The sequence below is a fragment of the Lissotriton helveticus genome, chromosome 3_1, assembly GCF_964261635.1.
Source record: "Lissotriton helveticus chromosome 3_1, aLisHel1.1, whole genome shotgun sequence".
Classification (NCBI taxonomy): Eukaryota; Metazoa; Chordata; class Amphibia; order Caudata; family Salamandridae; genus Lissotriton; species Lissotriton helveticus.
The window spans coordinates 2,073,138,996-2,073,162,249 of record NC_136061.1 but is presented as its reverse complement, the minus strand read 5'-3'; the positions used below and the strand labels follow the sequence as shown (position 1 = coordinate 2,073,162,249).

The 23,254-nt window shown below is 40.9% G+C and overlaps 1 protein-coding gene across 2 annotated transcripts in view; it reads right to left on the bottom strand.

Moving 5' to 3' along the window:
- Positions 1-23,254, bottom strand: part of RHCG (Rh family C glycoprotein) — a 401,798-nt gene that overhangs the window by 103,551 nt on the left and 274,993 nt on the right. For both annotated transcript variants that reach the window (XM_078683199.1, XM_078683198.1), the window contains exon 5: positions 15,895-16,061. In XM_078683199.1, coding sequence (XP_078539325.1) covers positions 15,895-16,061 — 167 coding nt within the window. The remainder of the gene's footprint in view (positions 1-15,894; positions 16,062-23,254) is intronic.

Sequence of the window (23,254 nt, the reverse complement as noted above, 5' to 3'; positions counted from 1 at the left end):
GCTGGGGAATTCGATAACCCAATCGGGGTTTTGACTGATAACTGCAGAGAGGGTGTAGCGCAGCCATTGTGCACCTGTTGGCCTACTGGCGACCGTTTCTTCCTTGGGTTTCTCTTGTCCTGGGCCAGGGTTGGTCTCCACACCGTTCTAGGTAAATATAACGTTGAGGGAACCTATTCTACATCCTTCATTCTTTTTCTTTGCTTTAATAAAGACGTTCTTGCATATTGATTTTTCCCTACTTTCCTTTTTTGCTGACAAATGATAAAGTCCTACATTATAGTTGTTATATTAGCATGTTCCATTCTTCCCTGTCCTATAAGAGAAATTGTGATGTACAGTTCATGAAATATAGATGTTCCTTTTTCTTTACCCATTCCTTTAGTTGATTTATATTTTGGGTACATCTGAAGTATATAGCGTGTTCCATTTTTCCCTGCCCTATAGCTACCTGATACCTTCGAATTTTGATAGACTGATTGAGAGTTCTTTTGCTTTACCCACCTTGAGGGGTATATCATTTGTAACATTCTAGCGTGTTCCTTATCTTTCCCGTCCTTTAGAAAACATATTGATTTTAAAATCTAAAATTTCTTACTAGCATGTTCCCTGCCTATACTTTCCCTCTAGAGTTCTAAATGGTTGGTCTGATTTATTTCCTATATGGATATGTGCTCTTTATAATCTTAGTTATTGACAGTCTGCTTGCTGTGAACCTAATGCTTTCTGAATCTGACGACATCTAGATAAAGGTTTTAAAACTTCCTGTGGTTATTATATGAGTGCAAATAGAATAAATAGTATATGTATTTTGGTATCTGCCTTTCTTTTAGAGCTAGCTCCCTGATCCATTGGGATCATAGGTACCCATAACATGGATTGGTAAGTGGGGTACATTGGTAACAAATAGGAAGGAACTGGGTTACTGGTAGTAGAGTGTAAGGTTACCCGATTAATAAATATGGTGATTCGAATTTATGGGCCCAAATGTGCATATGGTAAAATTGTTGGTCGGGTGACCTGCGCGCTCTATCACTCCCTAGACTGGAAGCAAGCATCCTGGGACTGGTTTCGGGTAACACCGCTCATCAGCCAGGCTACCTTGAATCCAGTGCAAAGTGGGCAAGGGACCCACATGTGGGCATATCCTGCAAACTTAGGCTTAACAAAGCAAACACAATAAGATGATGGACGGAGTGCTAAAACTTTTCAGATGTCTGGTGGGACAAATGCAGTACTGTTCAGCAACAAGACAAGGGATACACATGAATTGTCCTGGCATACTGTTCTCTCCCTTTTGAGAGTGCCAAAGTGTTACATGTGGCTCAACAGGCCTGTCAAGCAGAATTTGACAGTGTTGTGTCAACAGGATGCTCACAGCCCCCACAATGAATATTCCGTGGTGTTCGGAGTAGTCACCTCTGCCAATTCATGTCAGCCTACTGTTTGCTCCTGGGAGGCATGTTACTTCAACATTTACTTTTCCTTAATATTTATTAAAAATCCAACTTCAACATTGAATTGGGTTTTAAATAACTCTTAAAAATAGTGGTTTCATTATTTTTCTTGCTTGTTTTATTCCAGAAAGAGCAGTATTAGCAATTTAATCTGTACTCTGGTTTTCTAAATATGACACCTATGCCTGCCACAGTGAAAATAATCTTTAGGGCCTTGTTACTTTAGGGTCATGGTAACATTATTTTTTACATGTCACATTTTTATATACCATGTTCTCTACCATGTGAGCTACAAGGCTTACATATGGCTGACTTACTAATATTTTAAAAGGTGGTTTTTACCTGTCAAAAGGGGTTATTTTAACATGTTGCACTGCAGGTTTTACAATGCAGTTATCAGGCTATCATGGTAGGCCTGAAGCCAAGTTTTCCTCTGTCACACTGGTGGGAGGCTAATATTAATAAGTCTGTGACATGGGTGCAGTTTCTACACCATATAAGAAGGTCTTGTAGGAGAGTTAAATACACCAAAGTATTTATTTTGTAATGTGCATGAATCACCCCCAAAAGGATATCTCGGAGTAGCAGGAACAAAAACGCTGACAGAAGCCTAGAATTTAAAATAGTTCCATTTTTAATAATTTCCTAAAATCGTAGTGTTTAGTACTTTCTCATAGTTGTAGGGGAAGTTTATTTTAAAGATGGAGGGGCTAGGAATGTAAATTCCCGGCCTCCGGAGCGGGTTTTCTCGATGAGTGGTATGGTAAGTAGAGACTTGTTCATAGACCTTAAGCACCTTATTGGTCGATAGGGAATACGTTTTTCCATCAATTAGCCGGGTCCCTTGCCAATAAGCGCTTTGTGCACTAGGCAGCAGATTTTGAAGGTGATGTGCTTCCTCGCAGGCAGCCAGTGTAGTAAACGTAGTAAAGGGACTGAGGCAGATCTTGCTGGTAGATTGTGAATTAAATAAGCCACTGTATTCTGACCCACCTTGAGTTTAAACTGGAGAGATTTGTTGACCATGGCCAGAAGAGCATTGCCATAGTCCAATCAGGTTGGATGTATTTCCACATGATATACTAAAGCTTTATAGAATAATTAGATAAGCCAACTAAGGATTGGCCAGTAGTTGCATGTTTTAGGGGGTCAGAGCATGTATTCCAGGCACTGGACAGCAGTGCCCCAGTATGCAGAGTCTAAAAACCAGCAATAAAACTCATTTTGGGGATTCCCACACAAAAATGGGAATTTTCTCACAAGTATTTAATAAGGTGTTCCGCATACTTCTAGGAAAACAGAGTGAGAGAGCGAGATAGAGAGAGAGAGAAAGCGTAAGTATGTGTGTGTGTTTGTGCATGTGTGGGTGTGTGGTGGCTTAGTGGACTAAAGTGTCCACTGTAGGAGCCTGTGCTAGACCTCATGGTTACAGGTTCAAATCCCAGTGGGGTCCTCTGCAATATTGTTCAGTTGCTACTCGAATTCACAAGTACCCGTTTCTGCCCAATGATCCTCACCCTCGGCCACCCTATTCCAGGGATGAAGATTGAGTGTCTCACATTATTACCAATCTAAATTTGACTACTGACAGAGGCTTGCATTCTGTTTGGCATCCGCACTATATGCCAACCATCAACCTTATTTTAAGGGACCGTTTCAAGATCTGTTGATTCTGCATCACATGAGTTCTACTTTTTTTACGATATCTGCATCTTTTTGGACCTATTTACTCTCTTGAGGCGGTTAATAGAAATACATGATTCATCCATTCTATGTGGTAATGTTTTTTAATGTGGTTTCCTGAAGAAGGCAGCACACTGTCTGAAACGTGTGTCGACATCTTGAAGAACCAGCGCCACATTTATTGAATTGTTTTTAATTACTTTTAGCCTGTTGTAGTCACTTGTATTTATATCAAGTTTTATATCAGCTTTAGATCACCTCACATTGCATTTCACCTGAGAGCGTTTGGACAACATTCCCAGTTTCCTCTACCTTTTCTGGGCTCTTCGGTCTGCCGTGAGGTTTCCCCCGATTGAGCGGAATGAGCACCAGCCCTGCTCTCTCCTCATTTCCATATTGGCTGCCATCCTAGCAGTTGGCGGTATAGTTCTTTACCCCAGCTCCTGGATCCCGGCTTTGCATTTCCGGTTCCGGCAACAGGGGCATATCTGCCCAATGCATTACCGAGCGCGCAGCGGATGGGCACTGAAGTAAGGCACTCACACAAGAAAGCATATCATTGTGTGGCACTGTTTCACTTTGTTATTTAATGAATTGAATTGTTTTTAATCACTTTTAGCCTATTGTAGTCACTTGTATTGATATCTAGTTTTAGAACAGCTTTAGATCACCTCACATTGCATTTCCCCTGGGAGCTTTCGGACGAGCATTCCCAGCTACCTCCTACCTTTTTTGGGCTCTTCGATCCGCCACGAGGTTTCGCCTCGATTGAGCAGAAAGAGCCACAGCCCTGCTCTCTCCTCATTTCCATATTGGCTGCCATCTTAGCAGTTGGCGGTATAATTCTTTACTGCAGCTCCCTGCTTTGCATCTCTGGCTCCAGCTCCAGGGGCATATCTGTAAATGCATAACAAGCTTCGTGGCCAGTAGCGGCTGGGGCCTGCCCTGTCCCGGTCACAAAAGTGAGAAACCTTGGCTTTTTATGTGATGCCCAGCCCAATGTCTCAGGGCAGATCGATCAGTTGACATCAGCATGCTACTTTCTTTTGAAAACACTTCTGAAAATTCTGCCTTTTCTATCTGAGGATTTGAGAAAAACGGTTGTGGCGGCTCTCATTCTTTTCGCCTCGACTATTGTTATGCCCTATACCTAGGCATTGATAAATGCTAGCTGTTGAAACTCCAGTCCCTACAAAATGTAGTGGCTCGCACCCTGCTAAAAATCCCAAAATTCAGCTCTATCTCGGGTGCAATTAGAGATCTGCACTGGCTTCCAGTCAAGCAGAGAATTCAGTTTAAGGCACTGTGCTTGCTCCATAAAGCCCTTTATGGAGGGAGGGCCATGACTGCCACAAACTATCCAAACAGGCATTCCCCAGCAGAACGTTCAGATTGTCCAACAAAATCTTGGTTCACGTCCCCAGAGTTAAGAGACCAGATGGGGAAGCCTCTGTCTATCTTTCTTGTCATCTAAGCTTTGGAATTAAATTCCACTCAATATGAGGCTGTTACCGTCACGATCACAGTTTAGGAGCCAGGTTATAACATCGCTTTTTCTTCCACTACAGTGATCTAGCCCCTCCTGACTTCGCCGCCGTCCTGCTCTCTACAGCGCAAAGACGCCTCGGCAATCGTGCGCTATACAAAACCTTACTTACTTACTATTCAACACCAAGATATCCTTCTGGATGAGCATGCACTTTACAAATACACGTTATGTGTATGTGTGTAAGAGAGGGAAGTATTATATTGATCTGCTTATGCTTCTGAGTGGTGATTTCACATAATTATTTTTAACTCAACAGGGTGCAGCTGTTATGTTTGCAGGCTAATGGGGGTTGGTTTATGCTTTCTACAGCGAGAATATTAACCCCTTGAGTGCTTGTGACGAGCTCAGCACGTCATGAGGCTTAGTGGAGCTGCACTAATGACGAGCTGAGCTAGTCACGGCCGTTGGGACGTTCGCACACGGGGATAATTTCCCCGCTGTGCTAAACGTTCCAAAAACGGGTGTGGCTGTGACGAGCTCAGCTCGTCATGAGTGCAGCTCCACTGTGCCTCATGACGAGCTGAGCTCGTCACAAGCACAGTGGTGCCGCACGCGGCCCCCCTCCCCCCGCACAGCGGGGGGGAAACACCCCGCATTGAAGGGGTTAAGAAATAAAATATGTTGTCTGTGAAACAAAGATGTGCGCTACCTATTATCTATAACACTTCCTGCCTGAGGCAATGCACGATCTGTGACAGGAACCACTAGGGAAACCCTTAGAGGTCTAGAGGCGTACAGTGAAGATTGAATTAGCTCCCCCACTCATGCTACTTCTGTTTCTTCCATGTCACCTCTCCAACCCACTGCCACTTAAGGATTCAGCTTGTTGCCTATTTGTTCATTGTTTTTCTTCTATTTTCTGCCCTCTCATTAAGTTTTTTTAAACTTTCTTATCTATTTCATGCACCTTCTATTTCACACTTTCGAAGCAGTTGATCAGTGGTAGTGATTTCAATGCACCTGCTGCACCAATCTCTTTGCAATCTCACATATGTTTGTCCTACTAAGGCCTACTAAGCCTTTCATTCTCCCAGGTTCTGTTGAACTTGGGACCTTTTAAGTGAGGGCCAGAATAGTGTACAATCACCTGTTATTACATCACTTAGATATTGGACGGGGATAACACCTCTACTTGAGGCCCTTATTTCGCTATAGAAAAATCTACATTCATTTAAATAAACAAAATATGAAGGCAATGAGTATTTCATTTTTGTGTTTATGGTGTTAGAACTCAGGGTGCTTGGGGAGATACGCTTTATTTGACTGTGAGTCACTCAGCACTATCAATGATCATTATTTTTACATTCTTACTTTTTCCCGAATAAGTAAGAGAAGGACTAAAGACTTAAGAAGAGGGAAACGAGGGGGAGGTAGAAGGAATGAAGGCAACAATTTAAGAGGAAGAGGGATGAATGAGAATAAATATTGAGGAGATAATAGAAGTAAAAAGTGAGGTGAATGAGTGATGAGTGACATTTATGATGAGGATGGAGGAGATGTGAGTTTTCATGAGTCATTGACTCCAAAAAGAGTGCTGGAGTTCCGATGCCTCCAAAATCTTTTTTTACTCCTTACCATTAGAAAGCTAAAGCTGAGTCTGTATTTTCAAGTCATAGTCCTCACTTGACTTCACCTCCAAAGTGCAGTGTAGTGTGCTCATTTTAGGAAATAAAAGTTGTGGCTATCTGCATTATCCATTGCACATTATTTTAAAAAATGACTTCAGGGAAAAGCCCTCTCCCAAATCCCCTTTGTTCAATATGGGGGCTGATAAGATACAATTTGTCAGGGTTGCTTTTGCTTCTCAGCCCAACACAGAACTGAGCCTGGGTGGAGTTTGCAGAGTTCCGCTTTACGGAACTCTGCGAAGTGACCCAAATAATTTGCCACGCTACACGGAGTTCCGCAAGTGGTGGAGTGCATTAGGGTCATGCCGTTTCCCATGATTTTGAGCGTCGGGTGTTTGTCCCGCGCTGTAAAATCATTGTGATTGGCACCATGTGCAGTACAAGAAGGTGTAGCTTCCTTTCTGCTGCTTGAGTAGATTTTGTGCTCGAATGCCAGCTTTCTCAAAATGATGGGAAGGTTACTCAACGCGAGTGGTCACGACCTACTGCGACCACTCTCATTGGGAAATCCAACCACCCACATTGAGGAATCTCACCAGTGGGTTGATTTTCCTATCTCGTGCTCGCCAACTTGACATTGATGAGCACGAGCAAAGAAAAAAACTCTGCGTGCTCCGAGGAGCGCAGAGTCCGGAAAACTCTGCAAACTCAGTGAACGGAGCAGAGTTCACTGCCTAGGGTTACACAAAACCTATCAAGGAGGTAGAAGCCACTAGCAAAACTCCTTTCCACCTACCAGCAGGATAGCTGGTACTGATCTGTAATATCCACAAATATTTTTTTATTTCAAGTCCTCTTTAGAATTGATGTGGAAACCCATACAACTTTCATTAATACTGACCAAATATCCTTTTAAATGCACCATTTACCGGATGTATGACATTACGACGCATGCTTTTACTACGCATGCCTTTACATCGCAGATTTTACAACGCATGCTGTTACAACGCATAGCGTTAAGGGGTGCTGGCTAGTGAATAGTTTAATTTACTATTCCAACTCCAGTCCCCGTGGATAGTAGGGAAGGTGTTGGATAGTAAATTAAATCCATTCCCTATCCTAGAGCGCCCACCAGCGCAATGCGTTGTACTGACATGCGTTGTAATAGTTGCATCGTAAAGGCACTGCGTGGTAAAAGTTGCGTTGAAAAGGATGTTTCCCCCATTTACCACTTGCTTTACATCACACATTTTGAGTGACCCTTCCACCCCACACATGTTTATATATGCTTAAATTCCATCGGTTTTGCATTAAGTTTATTCTATTTTACTTTGAAATTTATAATTTGCCATTAAATAGGCCAAAGCCTAACTGAAAACCTAAAAGTATTTCAGTTTTCCCTATAATTCTACCACTAGTCTAGTGTGGATGTATGACATTACAACGTATGCTTTTACATCGCATGCCTTTACAACGCTGTTTTTACAATGCATGCCTTTACAACGCATAGTGCTTTGGGGCGCTGGATAGTGAATAGTTTAATTTACTATTCCAACTCCAGTCCCCGTGGATAGTAGGGAAGGTGGTGGATAGTAAATTAAACCTATTCCCTATCCGAGAGCGCCTCCCAGCGTTGTAATGGTTTGCGTTGTAAAAGTTGCGTCGTAAAGGCACTGCATGGTAAAAGTTGCGTTGTAAAGGATGTTTCCCGTCTAGTGTAGTTTGTGATGTTTTGTTTGACACATGTTGACCAATCTCCATTGGAAGAGAACTACCAAAAGTTCTTGTAAAGTTATCTTCAGATTTTAACCACTTTTGACCATCATTCGTAGCTCACTGTGAACCACTGGAAAGCAATTTTACCTGGAATGTCTCCCTGCGAATTCCGCCTATAAATTTATCTCAAAATTCTATTCAGATTTGGACAATATAAATATATATATATATATATATATATATTACCTACTGGCGGTCGCCAGTAGGTATATATAGTTAGGATTTTTTCTCTATGGGTTTTTTGAAAATTCTATGTCTAATAACTTTGGCGTTTGTGGACGGAATCGGCTGAAATTTTCAGGAAAATGGCACATTTTGTTTCTGAGCAGCCCTTGAAAATTTGGGGGGGGTTCGTCCAGTGGGGGCCGAGAAAAAAGGGGGGTCCCAAAACGTGTTTTTAACATTGAGTTTTCCATAGGGCGGTTGGCCTCACTTTAGGCCCGAACGGCTGAATGGATTTGCACGAAACTTGGCAAAATTGTAGGGACTGGTAGCCCGATGTGCCTTTTGTAGGTCTCAATATATGTGCTCCAGTGGATTTTGAGAAATTAACGTTTAAAAAAAGATATATATCTGTAACAGCGGACCGGTTAGCGCTCTGGTTCGCGGACTTTTCGCGCAACGGAGCTTTGTGAAGCGAAGCTGATTGGTTCTCCGGCGTCTGTCAACATTCCAAACAGTCCGTAGCGGCCGCCATCTTGTCTCTCGGTAGGATCGAGAGACAAGAGGAGGTCAAAACAAAGGGGGAAATAACTATAAGGGGGCATAGTAGATCCTCGCTGACCCCCTAGGTTTGATGTGGAGGTTTTAAAAGGGCCCCGCGGGGCAAAAAAAAATAATAAAAATAATAATTGAACGGCTGAATGGATTTGCACGAAACTTGGCAAAATATTAGGGACTGGTAGCCCGATGTGCCTTTGCTAGGTCTCAATATATGTGCTCCAGTGGATTTTGAGAAATTAACGTTCAAAAAAAGATATATATCTGTAACAGCGCTCCGCTTCGCGTAACGGAGGTTTGCGAAGCTGATTGGTCATTCTGTCACTGGGCTATAGTTGGGCTACATCTGGCTGATATTTGGGCTACATTTGTTTTTTTGTGTGTCTGGCGGCCATCTTTGGGCTACATTGGGCTACATTGGGCTTCATTGGGCTACATTCGGCTAATTAGCAAATAGCTCATCGCAAACTAGGAATGGTAAAGAATCGCTATTTATTCCTTAAAGTTCGCTATTTAGGAAATGCAAATAACTTTGATGATACATATGGCGGTTCATCTCTAACAAGATAAGAAGCATAGGGATAGATTTATGATGACTGGCGCATCACCAGGGATGTGTTAGTCATTCTGTGCCGCTGTTCCGTCACCTATGGTGTGCTGCATTTACAATGCGGCGCATCATGGGGCAAAAACAGCACAGATGCGTGATGTATCTGTGCCGTAAAGGTGGCGCATTGCTGGAGTTGTATCGCAAGTGTGATGAAGCTCCAGCAAGGGTCGGGGGTGCCCCTGTCGCAGGGTTTCTGTTTTCACACATAACTGTGGACAGAGGATTGGAACCTCGGCGAATTAGGGTGTCCCAAAACTCACGTTAGTAATCAAAAACTATTTAGCAAGCTAGGTACAGTGTCACATTGGATATAACAAACTCTCAATGTTTAGACAATCCAGAATATGAACTTATAGTACCTCAGGATACGTGGAACTCATGAACAGTCGGTCGTTATATATTTCTTAGAAACCAGAACATGGAGTTAAGAAGAACACATGTGTATTTGAAATGTTTATTTACTAATGCCGTCTTCTCAGGCGTAGTACCTTAGATAATAAAAGTACACATATTATCAGTAGCAAAATTACCAGCATAGTTACTAGTACATAAAAAGTGAATGGTGATAGTATGTTAACATGCTGTAAATGAATAAGAGTTAGCAACACTTATAAGCAGCCGCGGGCCGTGGAGGGAGTTACGGTGAGGCAGGGAGGCGGGGAGGGGGAGAAGCAGGGTGGAGAATACAAGTACACATATTATCAGTAGCAAAATTACCAGCATAGTTACTAGTACATAAAAAGCGAATGGTGACAGTATGTTAACATGCTGTAAATGAATAAGAGTTAGCAACACTTATAAGCAGCCGCGGGCCGTGGAGGGAGTTACGGTGGGGCAGGGAGGCGGGGAGGGGGAGGGGCAAGGTAGAGAGGGCTCCACCCTGCTTCTCCCCCTCCCCGCCTCCCTGCCCCATCGTAACTCCCTCCACGGCCCGCGGCTGCTTATATCTCACCCTCCCTAATACACATATTATATTATTTGCTAAGAAGGTCTCTTTGTGTTGGTTTAGGGCGTGTCCATACTTTAGTGTCTTAGATTTGAAGGAATCACATCAGCATACACCAGCTCTCTCTTCATGTGAACCGCATCAACTGTTGTGTATGTGTGTTCGGCAAAGCAATATAAAACCCGCCTCATGCCCAGAATTGGCAGAAGTTGCACTTATGTTATGAGTATGAAGTCGTGGAGATCAGACCTCATAACAATTCTGTATCGTGTTGTTCTTGAAACTTTAGCACTCGCTGTACAGATATAGTTTAACAAGTAAAGCAGATAGTAGACCAATAACATATTATTCTCATGTAAACCACGATGAACTACTAGGTGGAAAGCTAAAGCAACAACTAAGTGTCGTGTGCAGAAGTTGCAAAAAAGGAAAAATGGCGTTTAAACCGGTAATGAGCCCATGCTAACTTAACACGGTGTAAAGATATCCAGGACCTAGATGACACCTCCTCATGATCCGGAAACGAACTGAATAAGATAATAGAAGTGCCATCTCATGAGAGCAGATTGCAAGTTTATATGTGGACGGTCCGCAAGGTAAAGCATTAAAAACTAGGAAAATTCAATGCTAAAGAAAAATAAAACAGCCAAGTACTTTATCGAGTCTTAAGCCAATAGGCAAGGTAAATAATAAAAACTTGACAAATAAGTCAATGAATTGTCAATGAAATGCTAGTACTCAGCATATCAAACATGAAAAAGGTCTATGACATAACTGTGTATGCAAAATAAGCTGCAACAGCCTCCAATAGGAAGTCACCGTCTTCATCCGAAAACAGTTCAGCCATCCAATTTAAAAGCGGAAAAGAACATACGTGCTCTCCCAGCACCGGATCCTCTATCACCATCAGAGGACAGCTCGGTGGGTTTTCAAGAAAGCTGTGTTCCAAGAAAGACTGTGCTGCCGCCAGTAAATTCCAGGGACCAAGTAGTCCATGCATCAATGCCACAGCCATAATCCTTTCGCCAGGACAAATCAACTCGTGAGTAATGATAGGAGTCATCAGCTGATTAAAGTCGACGTCAGGAGAAACCGGTCCGCAGAGACACAAATCAATGGCCCAATCGAAATCACAGGTCAGGCAGTGAAATACAGGCTGGACACAGGTGAAGTAGGAGAACCGAAAAGATAATCCATATGCCGTGCTTAATATCGCCAATGGCATTGTGCCATAATATTCTAGCATGCGATTGCGGAACAGTGTCAGCAGCTGCAGGGTCGGAGGTTGCATAGGAGGGACATCCATATTTAAAAATGTAAAAAAGCACAAGAGCGTCCGCTGGTAATGCAAGTAAAAATGCAATCCACGAACCAGAGTGGAGAAAATGGAATGAAAGGGAGCAGGGATGACTCCAAAGATTTTCTCAAATGAAGTCACGAGACCACTGGTAACAACTTTAAAAAAGTGTGCCAGGGATTTTGTGGAGGATGCGTTAAAGATAGTCGGAAACATGTTGCTGAAATTGAAAGGCAAACCTGTGTACGGGTGTTCGCTATGTGAAGTACGAAAGTTTCACGGGCCGAACTCAAGGCCACCTCTCTCTGAGACAAAAGAGCTCTTATTCTTGTCATGCCGTTGAAACGTGTCCCAAGGTTGGTATTTGTGGCCAGATTGAAAACTCCCTATGTTCATGTGTGGGAGGAAATAGAACATTTCTGCAGCAAATAACCCGTTCACTTACTGTTACGATAAAAGGAATACTTTTTAATTAACTCAGAACAATCTTCATTATTGAGCATCAAATAACTACCATTTTCCAACAACTTGAACGTGGGGATGATAGCAGGAACTGGCGTGCCTTGCAACACGCAAGCCATATTTGGTCGGTGTTTGTTGCATGAATCGTGTAACTGTATGTGCCTACACATTAGTGAATGATCTGGCGTCTCAGTGCATTCCTCTCCATTCAGATAAACTTCTTGATCATTTTTGAAACATCTGTATGTGTATGGAAGCGACCAGACCTCATGAACAAAAGCACTACCTAAAGGTTCATAAAGACCTATTGGTATATATTTCATACAATTTGAAAACTTATATAAAGCAAAAGGCAGCGTTATTAAACCGTGGATAAGGCATGTTGCCAAAAAACCCGCAATCCTCTGCTGATGATGTCACTGAGCATGTCATGAATGATGTAATATGTGACATCATCAGTAGTGGATTATGGGTAATAGTATCTCTAGTTTACTCCCCTATAGCTGTCTTTCTTTTAACATAAGTGTGTGTTTCCTTCCCTTATACTTACTGTTTTTGGTTCGCTTCCAGTTCGCGTACCAGCGAGCGAACTAGGAAGCGAACTAAGAGAAATAGAGGTTGGCACAGTTCCAAATATTGTACCAATTTTTTAATAACGGGGAGGTAGTTCTGAAAAGAACTTTTTTTTTTATTTTTCTGAACATTTTTTTACTGTTTTTGAATTTTTCGGAACAGTTTTATATTTTTTTGGGTTTTTCTTGGAGGGGGCAATGAAAACGATTCATTGTAAAGGGCTCAACAGGAGCAACAAAACAAAAAAAAGAAGTATTTATTATTTTGGGCGTTTCGGACAAACTTGCATATGATAGTCAATAGCTCTGTTGATCAGAGTGATGCTTCTTTCTCCGTAGGAAATGAATCCATCGCAAAATACGCAGGTGTGTTTTACTTCACCAAATCTCATTTGTATATTTGGCACCATCTCCCTGCCCTCTGGTCCCGTTACTTCAGGTACAACAGATCTTCTGGCCATAATAGGGAGATTATCTAGGTCGTTCCGAAACTGTGCAGCACTGTAGTTGTTAGGATGCCACCTAGTCATATGGCGATGCATTGTGTAGTTTCCGAAACTGTATTTTTTGTCGGTCCCTCTGGACAGTCTATCTTGACATATAAGGCAAGTTACGTATCTTGCATTTACTTTTTTCTGACCTTTGGGAATTTTAAAAAATTGCCAAATGAAGTTTTCTTTCCGGTGAGACGTCTTGGGCTGCTCAGGCAAAAACTGCCTCTCTTCGTGCTCGTCCTCCTGTTCCTCTTCTTCTTCTTCTTGTTGAATTACAACTTGAGCAGGTGGTCCACTCTTCCTTGGATGTGGTGGAGGTGGTGGGGAAGCACCAGCTGAAGCTACTAAAGAAGCCATTGCTCAGTGATCACAAAGGGTCTTTCTCTCACAATGATGAAAGTCAGAGTGAGGAAAGAAGGAGGGATTTTCATCATTTGGGAAAAACAAGAGTTCTCAACCAATCAAAAGTGTTCATTTTAGATTATATGACCTAGTCTTACATCATTAGGAAACCAAAAGTGAAATGAACCAATGAAAAGTGTTATTACCAAGTCACATGACTTGCTGTGTTTACGTTAAGCGCTTTGCAGGGCCTCCCGGTTTGCTTCCAGAAACCTGCGCTTTGGCACTCGCTTCGCGTACCAGTTTGCTAACGTAGCACGTCATATGACGTATCAAGCGACAACGTGGAACGTCATGCGGACGGGAGGCGTCACGATGTTGTTTTCTAACGCGGCACTTGCGGTAAAGAAACGTTTACCGGCTCGCGGTCTATTTCGCGGCATCAAGGTCAGCTAACGGGAAGCTTCCCGATTCGCGAAGCGGGAACGAAGAAAAAAAAATATTTTAAAAAAAAATTATTCATAAACATATAAAATATATTTTGGGATTTAAAGAAGAATACATTTTACAGCTACAGATATTAGCTGTTAAAAAACCAATGAAATTCACAGAAAAAACCATAGGTTATAGACCATATATAGTTAGGAATTAGCATTTACAAAACCTTGAAAATTCACTGAAAAAACCATAGGTTATAGACCATATATAGTTAGGAAATAGCATTTAGAAAACCTTATTTTACTCACACAAAACCATTGAAATTCCATATATAGTTAGTTGCACTAACTATATATCGCGCACCTGCAATCCACTGCTGATGATGTCACATATTACATCATTCATGACATGGTCAGTGACATCACTGATGACATCACTGATGACATCTCAAATGACATCACTGATGACATCACTGATGACAACATCCAGTGACTGTATGCTTCTGTAAAGTTAAAATATGTCTTACATATTGAAGAATGAGTGGATGTATAAGTGTCTGGATGAAGGATTTAGTAGGTGCATGACTGACTGTATAAGTGAGTGATTAAATGTGTCTCACTGAGTGCATGGGTTAGTGACTAAACTGTTTTAAATTGTGCATCATTGTGTCTGTTGTTTTGTAATCTGATGCATGTGTTGATCATTAGCTATATGACTAACTATATGGGTTATTGATTAGTTGCCCAAGTATTTGTATGGGAGACTGAGTGTGTGTGTGGGTGTCTGGGAGGTGTATGACTCTGTGCATAGATGTGTGAGCAGTTGATTCACTAGATGTATGGGTTCAAAAGTGCATGTGGAAACATCTGTATGGGCGGTTGACTGTGTGCATGAGTGTATTGGTGAGTGAATGGATATCTCAGTGCTACATGTCAAAGTAAGTACATATGTAAAACACAGTACATGTGATAGTTGACATATATAAATAACTGTGCATAAGAGCCAGTGAATGTGTGAGTGGCTGTATGGATTATTGTGAACTTGTATCAGGGATTGTATAGCAGAGTAAATATGTGTTATTATATGTTCCAATAAGTAAGGTGTGTATAACTATATAGTTGAGGAAATCGAGGTGTGATTGATTCTTTGCAAGACTGACTAGGTGTGTGAGTAACTCCATGGATGAGTGACAGTCTGTGAGTGTCTGTTTACACTGAGTGTATCTAAGGTTATATTAGAGTCTGAAGAGGTTCATTGTATCATCACATGAATGATGTCATCAGTGATGTGATCAGTAATGTCAAATGAGATGTCATCAGTGATGTCATCAGTGATGTCATTTGAGATGTCATCAGTGATGTCATCAGTGATGTCACTGACCATGTCATGAATGATGTAATATGTGACATCATCAGCAGTGGATTGCAGGTGCGCGATATATAGTTAGTGCAACTAACTATATATGGAATTTCAATGGTTTTGTGTGAGTAAAATAAGGTTTTCTAAATGCTATTTCCTAACTATATATGGTCTATAACCTATGGTTTTTTCAGTGAATATATATATATATATATATATATATATATATATATATATATATATATATATATTACGCAAACTCTATTTGTTACACACTTTCCCCACAAAGTTTAAAGAGGAAGTAATATCAAAATAAAAGAATACTGAGGAAAATGGATTATGTGCTTTAAAATCAACATCATTTTTCCAAACAATTCTCAATAGAGCACCTCTCCTCTCCCCAACCTGCAACTCATATTATCATTATTGGGAGACAGGCTTCGGAAAACATATACTCCTAAGTTGAACCATGGACAGGATGTCCCACTTTGTCACCCAGGCTTCACAATAGACGTAGGGAAGCAGCTTTATTAATTTTGCTTATAGATAAGGGTGGAAAAACATATAAGTACTTTGTACGCAAATTGAGTGTAATTTGCTGAGCCAATTAGATTTACTTACCATTAAAAGCTTGCCTTTCTTGTCAACAAGACTGGAAATAGCTACAGTTGTCAGAACACAGGCGGCAAGTGAGCAGTATGTGTTAATGGCGGCTCGGCTCTGTCCATCCCCATGATATGAAATAGCAGAGTTAAAACTAGGCCAGTACATCCACAAGAACAGGGTACCTGGAGGGCAGAGTAAAAGAAATGTGAGGTTAGAAGAGAAAAGAAAGAAAAGGGTGTTACTTGGGTCATGTAGGAAATTGGCTGATTGGTTGAGGGGGTGAAACGCTACTGAATCAGCAACCACAATTATTGTTAGGGTGAAACATGACCAAACCTCAAATATACCTGTGCTTAACCTTCTGGTTGCTTGGCACAAAAGCAGTCAGGCCTAACTTAGATGTAATCTTTAAGGTACCTATGCAACTCTTCAAACAGTAATAAAGTGAAAATACAACATAAGAAAAATCCCACACCAATTTTGAAATATAGAATACAATTTAATAAATTATTCGAGACCAAAAGAACAAAAATCCAATAAGTACAACCGGATATATGCAATTTTAAAGATTTAACAAAATAAGTCCCTAGAAGCACAATGCACCAACTGGGGTTATCTGTTTGCGCCCGGCCAGGATAATGTCATAAGTTCAGGATGACTTTGACGGAGTGCGAACCCGGTACAGGGAGGTCCTGTGCAGGGTCATGTCCAGAGGATGTGTCGTACAGCAGCGGTTCTGATGCGCTGCAGAGCGTTGATGCAAGATCCTGCAATGGGATGTGTAGCGCAGCGTCAGTTCTGAGGGGCTGCGATTTGAGGCTCTGTGACAAGATGCATCACACAGTGGGTGTTACGTTGAGCTGTGGGACTACTATGCGAGATCCTGCATTAAGATTCATTGCATAGTATCGGTTCTGTAGGTGGTTGACGCACTGTGTTAGTTATGAGAGGACATAGCTGGGCTGTGAGAGTGCTTTCACTTCACTTCCAGGGGTACAGCATAGGGAAAGCACCACGTGGGAGGCAAGACTCACAGCAGGCAAAGTCCTGGTGATGGGTTCAAGGTGGTTGAAGCCTTGTCTGTCCCTAAGGTTCTAATCAAGAGGCAAGCCAAGTAGGCATTTGAGTTACTCTGCTGGTCCTGGGCTCAGGATGGAGACCCAGCCCTTCTCCCTCAGGTAGAAAGGCAGCAACCAAGGCATCAAAGAAACAGAATAGCAGTCCTTCATGCAGAGCAGCACAGTAGTCCTTCCATAGGGCCATAGGCGTACTGAAGAGTTGGGTATGAGGGTCCAGTATTTATACCTAGGGCCCACTTTGAAGTAGGATACATTTCTAAAGGCTTTCACCCCCAGAGCTGCTTGGAATGTCCTGCCTCCCTGCCCTGTGTGGGTTCACAAAAGGCTAGTCTAAAACCCTAGGTGAGTGTACTAATGCAGAAGCTTTGTGATGTACAAGTGTGGTAGTTAATGACACAGAATACAGGTTGCAGGCACCAAATAGTTAGGACAAGAAAATGAAAAAAGGATACCAGGATAAAATGTCCTAGAAACAACATGAACAGCAATGCACTAATGCTTCATGGTACACAATATGGTAAAACATGCTTGAGACAAAAAGTCCAGAACTGTTGATAGTCACTCTTGTTCTAGACAAAGTTTATTCAGTTGATTTTAGCAGGTAATATCATTCACTAAGGTTAACATCACACTTGCAGATTTTCTAAGGAAGTTGAGTCTTTGCAACACGTATATCCACAGTAGTTTTTCATATGAACCATAAAATTACGGATATAAAAACCTTCATCGGGGTAACTGCAAATAAAGAAAAACGACTTATTGTAGATCTAAAAATATATATAGGTTCAACCATACATTACAGAAAAGGAATATATTGTCACTGGCGACCAAATGCAACAAAATAGAAGAACAAGCATGTTCTGAGTGGGTTAAGAATATACCAGGAATAATAAACTTCCCCAACTAAACAAATGTACATAGTTCAAATGAGACTCATCTCTATTGCAAAAAACTACAGGACGCAGAATGCATCAAAGAAAACAACCAAGCACTGATCAAGTATTTTGAAAATCAGAAAAAGATAAGAAAAAAAGAAGACAAAAATATGACAGACGTGTCTCAGACCCTCAGCTAGTAGCCCATGTATGAAAAGAGAGCAGTGCGCGGCAGCCAAGTGTAGCAAGTAACACATGTCATGCAAACCTTGTTAATGCTGAATAGCCAATTAAACAAAGCAGTATAACACAGAGGGACAACAATAGTGAGGAGATGTGGAAAAAGTGTATGCAGAGTGTCAACCTTGATGGAACCATGGGTATGAAAAATCTGTGCAGACCAGGTTAAGAAGTAATACAAAATACCTTAACCAATGGATGGGCAGTCGGCTTCTCCGCAAACTAGAGAAAAAAAGCACCATGAGTATTGCATGATTACATATTTAACACAGTGTAAACAAACCAGAAGAAACCCAAACTTACCCGATTGGACGAGAAGAGGACCAAAACACTGGTGTTTTCCCTCATGTGCAAAGATAGAAGAACGCAGTGCGCTACGAAACCAGGTGTATATGCGCCGAGGCACACCATACGTGTGCAGGCATGAAAACAGAAGACCAACTAAAAAGGTGTGTGAAAAGAAAGCAGTGAGGTGCAATGTGCAAGCCTCTTAATTAAGTTCCAAAGGAATTGATTCTCCATTACTTAAAGAAGGAAACCCATTGCTTATTTGTCCATTATGAAGATCCAAAAAGCAATGTCATGCTCAAAATGTGTAACACTGATGCATAAACAGTGATTACACAATATATGTAAATAGACATCTTATGCAGGATGGTAACATGACTCAAACCAGTTTAATACAGCGAAAGTTACAGAAGTATTACTAATTTCTGGTTTCCAGAGACCCCAAGGTTGCTTAGTTTAAATAAAACATAGTAACAAAAATCAGCTGACACTTTAAACATAATCCCCAATGTTAAAATGAAGTTGAACAGTAGATGATACATTGATTAAGGAGTAACGGATTGGAATAACAGTAGAAGGCAATTGAAAACATATTGTGAGTTACCGATTCATTCGAGTCCCATTGGGTGATGCATCTATATAATAAGTGAAAAAATGAACATGAGTCTTCGTTGAAGCTTATGAACAGTGTGATCAATGTGAGTGCTGAAGAGTTATTTAGCTTCTGGCTAGAATTAGCTGAGAGATGTTAATGCTGGTCAACCAAACTGCCAAATAAATATAGAAGCCACATGAGATTTGAGGAAGCAAGCAATTTTCACTTTGTCATTGGGTCCTCTAGGAATCAAAATATCAATGTCCTTAATCCAACATTTGTTGCATTGGGATAAGAGTTTTTGAGTATTGATCCCTGATTATGCCAAGATGGTTTCAACAATTGAGAATCTCAGGTGCACAATGTTGTGGTTACTGTTAAAGACACTACTGATTTTTAAAACATCTAGCACATTACGGACAATAAAAAAGTATGGCTTTGCACAATAGATGTCATCTCTCTTTGCACATCTATACCTCACCAAGAGGGTATTGAAGCTGTGGAATGGGCCCTAGACAATGCATGTGATATAAGAGCAAATAAGATTTGTTTGTGCGAGATACTCCATTTTTGTTTATTTAACAGCTGCTTTTGATGGAAAGACACTTTTCATATACAGAAAAGGCTGTACTTGTGCTCCCAGTTATGCTAATATTTTTATGTTTAAGTTTGAATCTGACTTCATTTATCAATCTTACATAGGGAGGAGTAACCTGGTGTTGCATCGAAGATACATAGATGACATCTTTTTGGTTTGGAGAGGGATAAGCATACATTTCTGCAACAAGTTTTGGACAACCCAAAAAGCCCAAGGATTTAATACCTGGATGTGGAGATTGTTTTAAAGGCCTCAGCTATAAGTACAAGGGTTTTTAGGAAGCATACAAACTGCAACAACATGCTGTTGTAAAGTAGTTTCCATCGCCGCCACTGAAACAACTTCTACCACTTTCTCTGTTTACACAAGTGAAACATATTACATCAGATGAAGACACCTACACACACACTCTTCACCACTACAAAGAACAATTCTTTACCTGGGGATATCCAACTGAAGTGGTGGACACTGCCTTATGCCGTGTGTCGACCATGGATAGGTCCAAGCTTCTACAGAAACATCAGAAGGCACCAGAAGCACAGGAAGTGTTTGTGTCAATATTTTCAACACAGTCCATACTAATCAAAAGTATCATCTTGCATAGATGGGAGTTGTTACAATCAGAATCTGATTTCAAGGTTTTTTTTGGCACCAACCTTTTTTCACCTACACAAGAACTAGGACATTGAGGGAGCTCTGGCCTTCTCCCAAACAAGCTAGGGATGACAAATACAAGGGAATGGAGAGATTTCACAACTGCACCCACTGTAGGAATTTCATCATGGGGAGGACTATCTCTCATCCTCTTTCCAGCAGACAGACGTGTTTAAAACATTCAGCTGATTGTAACTCTCAATGGGCTATGCACATAATAAAGTGTCCATGTGGACTCCTCTCTGTGGGAAAAACTGAGATGAAAGTAAAAGTGAGTATTACAGAGCACAAAAGCATGATCAGACTTAGAAACATAAATTCATCCAGTTATTCGTTATATAATCTAACTCAGTTAATTTCAACAATGTTGCAGAGAAAGTCAATGATAAATTTGCACAAAGTACAAAGAGACCCAGGTAGTCCAAAGATTCAGTTTGTTGATTATGTCTTTGTTTTTTTGGTACTCCCAGCATGGAATCCGCCAATTGCCAACACGTTTTTCATCTACATATGGACTTTTTCAAGGCGATATGCGCAATTTAACGCGATGTGTCAAGAATACTGCTACACACAACATTTATCTTAACCAGTTCAAATGTCCAAACTGTATTTAGAAAAACTCGTCAATGGGCAGAGGCTTTTCCAAAAATGGGCGTGCCTATAAAGTGGAGGGGCTATTTCGGTTCCAATATTATGATCGCCCGGGGTTGCTGGTATGCCACCTTCCATTGCGTGCTCACACAGAGAATCGGTTTTATTCTATGTACGATCAAGGTCCACGTCGACCCAATTTAAGTCAGTGTCGGTCCCAGAAAATGACCCCTCCCAATAAAGTGTAAATTGGACTTATTCCGTGTGATAGCAGAAAAGGTCAGGCCACTTCTTCGAAGACCATGATAAGTTTCCGTCCGAACACGCTGAGTGCACCCGAGTATCAGCGCGTGCTCCCTCTCACCGCATTGGGAAATTAACTGAGTCAGATTATGTAACGTATAATGGTTATAACTATCCAGTACATTTTGGACTATTGGTATTTCCAAGGGCAGTGCTGAACAGAGCTCTAGATTTTCATTATTGTATACATGTTAGTTTCTAATGTGTTAGTAACACCTTTGGTAGTACGTGTACTTGAGCCACAATAGCACCCCAACTAAATTGTGTATAAAAATCAATTGATTCACACTATAATATACTTTGATACTTAGCATTGATTGTGCTGTTTTCCCTCATAGGGACCACTACTACCGACCTCAATTGAATAAATTCATCCCAGGTAATACGTTGGATTAACAGTAACCACAACATTGAGCAAGTGAAAATTTTAGTTTTGGAAACCATCTTGGCAAAACCAGGAGTCAATACTCAAAAACTCTTATCCCAATGCGAAACATTTTCGATTAAGTACCTTGATATTTTGATTACTAGAGGACTTAATGACCAAGTGGAAATGGCATGCTTCCTCTAATGTCATGTAGCTTCTCTATTAATTTGGCAACTGGGATAACCAGCATTAACATCTCTCAGCTTAATCTAGCCAGATGCAAAATCAGTCTACAGCACACTCACATTGATAATATTGTTCACACGCATCAACCAAGACTCATTTTCATTCTTTTGCTTATTATGTAGCTACAACATCGCACAAATTAACTGGAATGATTCTGTGACTCACACTATGTTTTTTTATCACCCTACTACTGGTATTCCAATTTGTTACTTTTTAATCAAGGTATCATTTACTATTCAACTTCATTTTATCATTGGGAACTAGTTTGAAAGTGTTATCTGATTTTTATTACTACGTTTTGTTTAAACTAAGCAACCCTGATGTCCCTGGAAGCCAGAAATGTGTGCTACGTCTGCATCTTTTGCTGTATTCAATTGGTTTGAGTTATGTTACACTCCTGCATAAGATGTCTATTTACATTTATTGTGTGATCACTGTTTATGCATCAGTGTTATACATTTTGAGTACTGAGTCGCTTTTTGGAGCAATTGGTTTCATGCTTAAAGCAATAGAGAATCGATTCCTTTGGAACATAATTAGGAGGCTCACAAGTTGCACTTCACTGCTTTCTTTTCTGTTGCAGTTTCACACACCTTTTCAGTCTGCCTTCTGTTTTCATGACCATGCACGTATTGTGCATCGTAGTGCCTCTGATTATATACATCTTGTTTCGTAACCCACTACGTTCTTCTATCTTTGCACATGAGGGCATACACCAGCGTTTGGGTTAGCATCTCATCCGATCGGGTACGTTTGGGTCGCTCCTGGTTTGTTTTCACTGTGATGAATATGTAATCACGTAATACTCATGGTGCTCATTTTCTTTAGTTTGATGATAAGTCGACCGCCAGTCCATTGGTTCAGGTATTTTGTATTATTTCTTAACGTGGTCAGTACTGATTTTCCATAGCCATGGTTTCATTAAGGTTTACACACTGCATACGTTTTTTTCACAGCTCCTCACTATGGTTGTCCCTCTGTGTCATCCTGATTTGTTTAACAGGTATAGTTAGCATTCAGAAGTTTCCCATGACATGTGTTACTTGTTATAATTGGCTACTGAGCACTGCCCTCTTTTCATACATAGGATACTAGCTGAGGTTCTGAGCTATGTACATTGTATTTTTGTATTCTTTTAAAAAATATATTTTTCAGATTTTTAAGACTTCATCACTTCTTAAATGTTTTCTCTGGTGCATGCTGGGTCCAATAGTTTTGTGAAAGGGTGAGGCGTCTCTATGTACATTTGTCTAGATGGGGGAGTTTGGTATTCCTGGTATGTTCTTAACCCACTCTGAATATGTTAGTGCTTCTGTTTTGTTGCATTCGATCTCAAGTTACATCATTTGCCTTATATGTGAATTATGGTTGAATCTATATATATATTTTTACATATACGAAATGTGCATGTTATTCCTAGGACATCTTGTCCTAGTATCTTTCTTCAGTTTATCTAGGGCGGAGCCCATTTTCAACATTGCACGAGAAGATTGATGAAATATTGTTGAATTTTCTGATACATTGTGTATTTGAGTGCAT